This window comes from Trichechus manatus, unplaced genomic scaffold (genome assembly GCF_000243295.1).
Source record: "Trichechus manatus latirostris isolate Lorelei unplaced genomic scaffold, TriManLat1.0 scaffold00030, whole genome shotgun sequence".
In the NCBI taxonomy this organism is placed as follows: domain Eukaryota; kingdom Metazoa; phylum Chordata; class Mammalia; order Sirenia; family Trichechidae; genus Trichechus; species Trichechus manatus.
Window position 1 is genome coordinate 8,749,435 of NW_004443966.1, and position 7,421 is coordinate 8,756,855.

General features: G+C 53.4%; 1 protein-coding gene across 6 annotated transcripts in view; it reads left to right on the forward strand.

Annotated features, from left to right (window-relative positions):
- Positions 1-1,178: 1,178 nt before the first annotated feature.
- TPM1 (tropomyosin 1) overlaps positions 1,179-7,421 on the forward strand; it is a 29,221-nt gene continuing 22,978 nt past the window's right edge. For 2 of the 6 annotated variants that reach the window (XM_004374633.1, XM_004374630.1), the window contains exons 1-2: positions 1,179-1,479; positions 2,200-2,325. In XM_004374633.1, coding sequence (XP_004374690.1) covers positions 1,366-1,479; positions 2,200-2,325 — 240 coding nt within the window. In that variant the 5' untranslated portion in view covers positions 1,179-1,365. Of the gene's footprint in view, positions 1,480-2,199; positions 2,673-7,421 lie in introns of all 6 variants that reach the window. The other 4 variants (XM_004374628.2, XM_023729696.1, XM_004374627.2 and 1 more) reach the window with 3 other exon arrangements.

Here is a 7,421-nt window from a genome sequence, read left to right on the forward strand (position 1 = left end):
AGCGCTGTCAACAAGACCCTCACCTGCTCTGCCTCAGCCAGGTCTCAGGCGGGGCCTCGGGCAGCCCCCCTTTCACAAACGAAGTCTGAAGGGCCGACTGGGAGGAGTTAGAAACAACGAGGGGAAGGGGAGGTCCTTCTGCCTCCAAGCAGAGCTCACAGGCTGAGCTGGGCCTATTCCCTCCTCGGAGTTGGGGCTGTGGATACAATGACTTAGCGGGGGTGACATTTACCCCACATTTTTGGCAGCCTGGCTCCTGAGCATGGAAAGAGGCCAACTCCTTAAAATCAGTGCATGAAAAATGATAAAAAGGTAGATCTGGAGGGACCTCAGGGGTCACCTACCCCCAGGATTGAAAGATGAAGAAACTGCAGCATAAAGGCTGGGTTATTTATCAAGCTCACAGAGCTGCTGGTGACAGAGTAGAGACCAAGTTGCCTGTGTCTAAACTCAACGTTCGCCTTCAACTCCCACTACCGCCTTCAACACACACACACACACCCCTAAGCCAACCAGCTGGGTCCTGTGCCCCTAAAGTATTCGACTTTCTCTCTCGTCGGGCAGAAGGGCACGCAGAAGACATTCCCTGTGCTATCATTGTGTCGCCGGGTTTCTGACGCGCACCAGCAGACAGAGTCTTAGCCACGGCTCCCCCGCCTTTCTCCCAGCTCTCCCTTTCTCCGCTCCAGCGGAGTTTCCAGACCGTGAGCGCCCTGGACGACACCCGGCGGGCTGAGAGCTGCCGGGGAGGCGCTAGGTCGGTGCCCGGAGCGCGCAGGCCTGGGCGCGGGCTGCGGCGACTGCTGGGGCCCCGGGAGCCTTATGCCGAGGGCGCCAGGGTCTGGCGGCTCAGCGGGCGACGCGCACCCACTGTCTGGCTCGCTCCCCCGCTCCCGTCGCTCAGGGCGGGCTCGCCTGGGGACCCGGGGAGGACTGGGCGCGGAGGGCAGAGGGCAGAGGTGAGGGCCGGCTCGGCCCCAGCGAGGCCCCGAGCCTTCTCCCTGGCGCGCAGGTTTGGAAGCAGGGCGGCCTCGCCCTGCCGCCTCGGCGGCTCCGGTCCCCATATATAGTCATATACACCGTCAACCCGGAGGCCGGCAGGCGGCAGCGAATGGGCGCTCGGCCCCCGCGGGAGGAGAGGGGAGGGCGCAGGGGCGGAGGGAGGCGAGGGCGAAAAGGGGCCGGAGAAAAAAGCTTTTCCAAAAAAGTATTGGCTGTCTTGAGGAATGCGGTCGCCCCCTTGGGAAAGTACATATCTGGGAGCAGCCGGCGGCTCGGCGCTCGCACTCCGCCTCGGCCGCCGGACCGCGCGTTCGCCTCGCCCCCTGTCCCGCCGCAGCCCCGGGGCCCCTCACCGCCGCCACCATGGACGCCATCAAGAAGAAGATGCAGATGCTGAAGCTCGACAAGGAGAACGCCTTGGATCGAGCCGAGCAGGCGGAGGCGGATAAGAAGGCAGCGGAGGACCGGAGCAAGCAGGTTTGCGCCTCCCCGCTGCCCGCGCCCCAGCACCCGGCGGCGCCTCCTTCCTGCCGACCCCAAGACCGGGAGACCCCGGGGCGGTCCGGGGCGCGCGTCTGGGAAGGGAGAAGGGCAGAGCAAGGCTCGGCCTTACTCTAACTTTTTAGTCCTTTCTCTCGTTCCCGTCGCCGCGAAGTAAATTCCAGTCCTGGAGGCCATTGAGTCGCAGGAGTGGGGAGCTCTTGGATGGGGGCCAGGGGAGGGTGACCCGGGCCCGAGGCGTTGCAAGGGCGGGGGAGGGAGGGAAAGGGGGAAGGTCAGGTCCTGAAAGTGTTAGAAGTTCTTCTGGACTCTTGACTGGGGACTAGAGGAACTTGAACTGGGATGGAGACTCGGGGGAAGAAGAGGGGGTCGTGGAGTCGTTTCCAAAGAACAAAGATGGGACAGAATGGAGGAGACGGTCCGGAGCCAGGGAGACGGGCGTTTTTCTGCGCCCCCAAGTTGTAGACTCGAGCCCGCTGAGACCTCGCAGGAGCCTCGCCCCGGGGGAGGTGGGAGTGCTGGGGTGGGCCAGCGCGCGGCTCCAGCTGGAGCGAGAGGAGGTTACCTAGGGTCCCCTGAGCCCCAACTCGCCGGCGCCCCAAGCCCGAGCGGCCCCACCTGACCCGGCGCGCGTGTGTTGTGTGTCTAACACCCGGTCCGTGCCGGCCGCCCGCGCCCGCCCGCCGCTGCCACCAGCTCGAGGAGGACATCGCAGCCAAGGAGAAGCTGCTGCGGGTGTCGGAGGACGAGCGGGACCGGGTGCTGGAGGAGATGCACAAGGCAGAGGACAGCCTCCTGGCCGCCGACGAGGCCGCCGCCAAGGTACCCAGGGCGCGCGGCGCGGCACGGCGCACGAAAGGCTAACTCTGTCTCTCTCTCTCTCTCTGTCTCTCTCTCTCGCTCTCTCCCCCTCCCTGTCTCCCCCCGCCCCGTCTCTCTCTTTCCCACTGTCCCTGTCCTTCTGGTTCTGTGCACCCACACCACTCCCCTGCGTCACGCTGCCTGCTGCACCCCCCTCCCCGTCCCCCACGGCCAACTCCCAGCTGGAAGATGAGCTGGTAGCGCTGCAAAAGAAACTCAAGGGCACTGAAGATGAACTGGACAAATACTCCGAGGCTCTCAAAGATGCCCAAGAGAAGCTGGAGCTGGCTGAGAAAAAGGCCACGGACGTAAGTGCACGAAACACTGCCTCCCTCACCTCCTGCCCTTGTGGCCACCCAGGGGCACCACAGGGGCCGGAGAGCAATGGAGGAGGGGCACCTCTTCCTGCTGGACACCTGCACACATCCCTGCCGTGGCCCAGAGCATGGATGCCGCCTCCGACTGCTTCAGCACACACATTTAGATTTCATCCTCGCTGCCTTTCTTCTTCTCCCTCTACTTTCCCCGCCTGGGGGTGGAGGTGGGTGGGTGGAGACGCTGGGAGACTAGAGCAGCTAAAATTGGACTCTGGAGGTGGACCTTGCCTCCCTGGTGGCAGAAAACCCCTGAGGTGTCATCGCCAAGGTTTGCGCACACAGAGAAAGCCTGGTTTCCTTCACTTTTTTTCCTTTGCCATCGCTGGGGGCTGCGAAGGCCCGGTTTGAGGTGGTGGGTCTAGTCAGGGAACAGAGGGCCTGGCCTCTAAACTATAGTCGTGGCGTGGCAGTACTTTTACTTAGAAGGCTGAGCTTGCTGGTGGAGCCAGGAGACTTGAGGCCTTCTATCTCACTAACCAAAAGCAACCCGCTGTCGTCGAGTGGATTCCAACTCATAGCCACCCTATTCAACAGAGTAGAACTGCCCCATGGGGTTTCCAAGAAGTGGCTGGTAGATTCAAACTGCCTGCCTTTTGGTTAGTAGCCGAGTTCTTAACCACTGTGCCACCAGGGCTCCTAAGGAAGCCTTAATCCAGCCCTTAAGACCTGCCTGGGAAGATGATACTTGCTTGGGTCTGCAGTCTGAGGGCACTGGATCCAGAAAGTAAGCTGGGAGTTATATATAGCTCAGTGCTTTATATGGTATAGGGAGCGAGCTGCCCCCTGCCCCTCCTGCTCACCCCACCCCCACCTGTCAACCTCTGACAACCCCCACATAGTTTCAGGGGTGATGCACGCACTGCAAAAGCTCAGCCAAGCACTTTGTTCAGTGCCCTCTGGAATCTTTTAACTGAAGCGCTTGCTTCGTCTGCCACGTAAAATCAAGCCACGCATTAGATTTCCAAAGGACAGACTTCTTTTCACACCTGTTAGCTTCCACTCTAGAAGCCAATTAAGACTAGAGGCTCAATTAGGAAAGAATTCCCCGGGAAATTGGTAACAGTCCCAAGAACTTATGAGCTCAGAAAGCTGTGTCCAGAAGTTGATCCACTTCGAGTGCAAGTGTGGAATTTTTTTTGTAGGAGAGTAAAATGCAAATTACCCAAGGGTCTAGGGTCTTGAAATCATAAAGGTTGTTTGTGGCATGAAAAGGTTGAAGCGTATCTCTGGGTGTTCTTTGTAAATGAGAAATCCAGGTATACGACACTTAAAATTTGACAAAAAGAAATTCTCAGTAAAAAGGTTACCGGAAAAGGGGGCTTGGGGAAGCACTGATTTAGCTAAAACAGTTATAAACTACCTGGCTTTAGAAAAAAAAACCCCAGAACAGGTATAATCCTGTGCTTGTTTTGTATAATGTAGATCAGATGTCTGCTTTATAGATGGCTAGATGGGGGATGCCTGTCTCGCCTAAATTCTCCAGCAGGACGCTTATTTCTCTTTTTTCAAAAGAGCCGCTGATAGATCAAGGAGAGATATTCCTTATAAGGAAAAGAATGCAGAGAATTTGAAAATAGCCCAGTGAGACTGAAGGCAAGAGAAGGAGAAAAATGCTACCACAATTCTTAAGGGAAAAAAAAAAAAGATAATAATTATAGTAACTATGTAGCACTATCATATCTTTATTGAAAAGTCTTGTTTAAGGGAGTGTTGGAATGGGGTGGGGCAAAAGGGGAAAAGAGCAGGGGACGGAGGTTCTTGAACTGAGTTACGGTTCTTTTTTCCTCTGGAAAACTCCCTAGATGGGCTGTACTTTTTTGGCAGTATACTGATACTCTTCCCCTTTGAGACACTTGAAGTTATTTGAAACCTGTAAGGATGTTGAAGAAGTTTGTAGAGAAATATTATATTTAGAGTGATTCCTGAATAGTAAAAATAGTCAAGACTCAAGGAGGAGGAGACAACTGTCACTAGAGAAAGGGGAAGGGTGGGAGAGACATCAACTTCCTGAAGTAGAATTGTATTACATTACGGATTAGGTCAGTTCACTGTCAGTACTCACCAGTGTAAAAACATTTTTCTATTAATCTTGTCTTCTACTCATTTACCAACATACTTTACAAATCCTAGGCCAGAAGTGGGCTCTTCCTAGCCTGTGTGTATATGTCTTAGCTGTCATTGAGTTGCCTTGACTCATGGTGACCCCATGCACAATGGGATCGTACCATTGTGAGCCATTGGGTTTTCATTGGCTGATTTTTCCAAAGGAGATCACCAGGCCTTTCTTCCTCTTCTTAGCCTAAAAGGTTGTAATTCAGGTAGTAGCCTACCTGATGGTTTTATTTTGAATTTTTGTTGTTATTCCTCCTAAGCAGTCTGATGGCAATTGAGGGACCCATTTCCTCTTTGGTTCCAGCCCCTTCCCTAATAAGTATAATGTATCTGATATTCGCACTATTTGAGTCTTTAGACGCCCTGCAGATCTTCACTTCCTAAACTAGTGATTCTCAATCTTATCTGAGCAGAATCACCAGGGGAGTTTTTCAACCCCAACCGTATACTGTACTCTGGACCAATTAGATCAGACTCCCTGGGGGTAGAACCGAGGCATCGGTATTTTTAAATACCCAGGTGATTGCTGTGCGCAGCCAAGGCTGAGAACAATGATCCTATACTCTTGTGTGATGACATCACCATGAAAATGAACTCACCTGAAACTGACTTTCCCAGGTGTTTGAAAAGCAGGACATTATGTCACTAGTGGGCTGATGCAGAACATTTGCACATGTCCAGCAGCTTCCCTGGCTCCTTGTGAGGACCCCCAGACACCTATTCCCCCAACCCCCTCAATGTTGGAGGCCCACAGTCCGTGCAGGTTCAGAGAGGACCAGTAACCTCTAAGCCTGACCAGATGAACTGTGTGGAAACAAAGCGAGAGGCTCCACCTACAGGATGTGAGGGCTCACCCGGGCGTTGGAGAGTCTCAGCGAGGCTGTGAGAACGCCATAGAAAATGAGTTAGGGAAGCAGAGAAGGTGTGTTAGGGCTTCGGACGAGGAGGATGGGGTTTGTCAAGCATGTTTTCTTTTTCTTCATTATCCCTACACTTAAACCCATTAGGAAGGGACTATAAGGGCCTCCTGTGAGAAAGATGAGGAAGGAAACCCTGAGACTAAGAAGGCATTTTAAAGAGCAGCCCAAGGGGATAGTTTGCAGAGGATGGCTCCCAAGATGGTGTCCACCGGTGGTTTTCAACCAGCTGTAGCCAGAGGCCGTCTCATACGATTGAGTGGCCTTCCATGGGGTGCCTTTGACAGCATCCCAGTTCAGCCCAGAATCGGTCAGATTCCAGAAGGTCTCAGAGGCTGGTCTAAAACCATAGGTTATAACTAGAAAAGATTCTTTTTTTTTTTTCGGTCTGAGTTTTTTTTGTTTGTTTGTTTGTTTAATTGTTGTAGTTTAAATGAAGTTTACATTTCAAGTTAGTCTCCCATACAAAAATTTGTACATACATTGTTATGTGACCCTAATTGTTCTCCCCATACTGTGACAGCACACTCCTCCTTTCCACCCCTGATTCCCCATGTCCATTCAACCAGCTCCTAACCTTCTCTGACTTCTCATCTCACCTCCGGACAGAAGCTGCCCGTTTAGTCTCTCGTGTCTACTTGAGCTAAGAGGCACACTCCTGGCGAGTGTCACTTCATGTCCCACAGTCCAGTCCAATCTCCGTCTGAAGAGTTGGCCTCGGAAATTGTTTTAGTTCTGGGCTGATAGAGAATCCAGGGGCCACGCTTTCCGGGGTTCTAGAAAGGACTCTTGATTTGAGTATTTAACCTACTCTTTTATGAAAAGAAAGTGAGCACCAGAGAGGCTGGCTTGCCTGGGATCACACAGCTGGTTCCCAGCCCCAGACTGACTCATAAGACCAAAACCATAAACCAAACCGGTCGCTGATTTGATTGCGACTCAGCGGCGACCCCATGTGTTTCTCTGAGTTTTCTCTGAAAACTGCACTTCATAGGGTTTTCAATGGCTGTGATCGTTTGGAAGTAGATTGCCAGGCCTTTCTTCTGAGGTGCTCTGGGTGGATTCAAACCGCCTACCTTTAGGTTAGTGGCCAAGCTTGTAACCATATGCGCCACCCACCGACTTTTGACTCTGAAGACGGTGCCTGCATATTTTTTGATTATAGCTATCATTTGAGTTATTAACTCTGTATGAGGTATTGTGCTATTTCATAATCCTCACAGCCGTCCCATGGGGAAGGTACTAATATTATCCGTATTTTTACAGATGAAGTCCAGAGAACTCAAGTTGTTGGCCCAGTCATACAGCCAGATTCAAGCCTAGGAGACCGCATTTAGAACAGGAGGTTTAACCACTCTGCTATATATGTTCGTGATTTTCCCTTAGTGAGCTAGAGGGACGGGTTGCTGTGGTTAGGATCTCTTATTCTTTACTTACTAGGAACAGTCCCTGTAGGGCACATGCCGCCCCCAAGCCCCGCGCTCTGCGTCTCTCTCCCGGGCATGGGGAATCCCAGGCTCCCAAGACCAGCAGAGGGCGCCGTCGCCCTAAGCAGCCAAGTCCTTTAACCAGGGTCACCTCGGCGCTGGGGAAGGACGCTGGGAGTCGAAGAGAAACCTCTTTTCTGGTGACCTCCCCCCTTCCCGCCCCC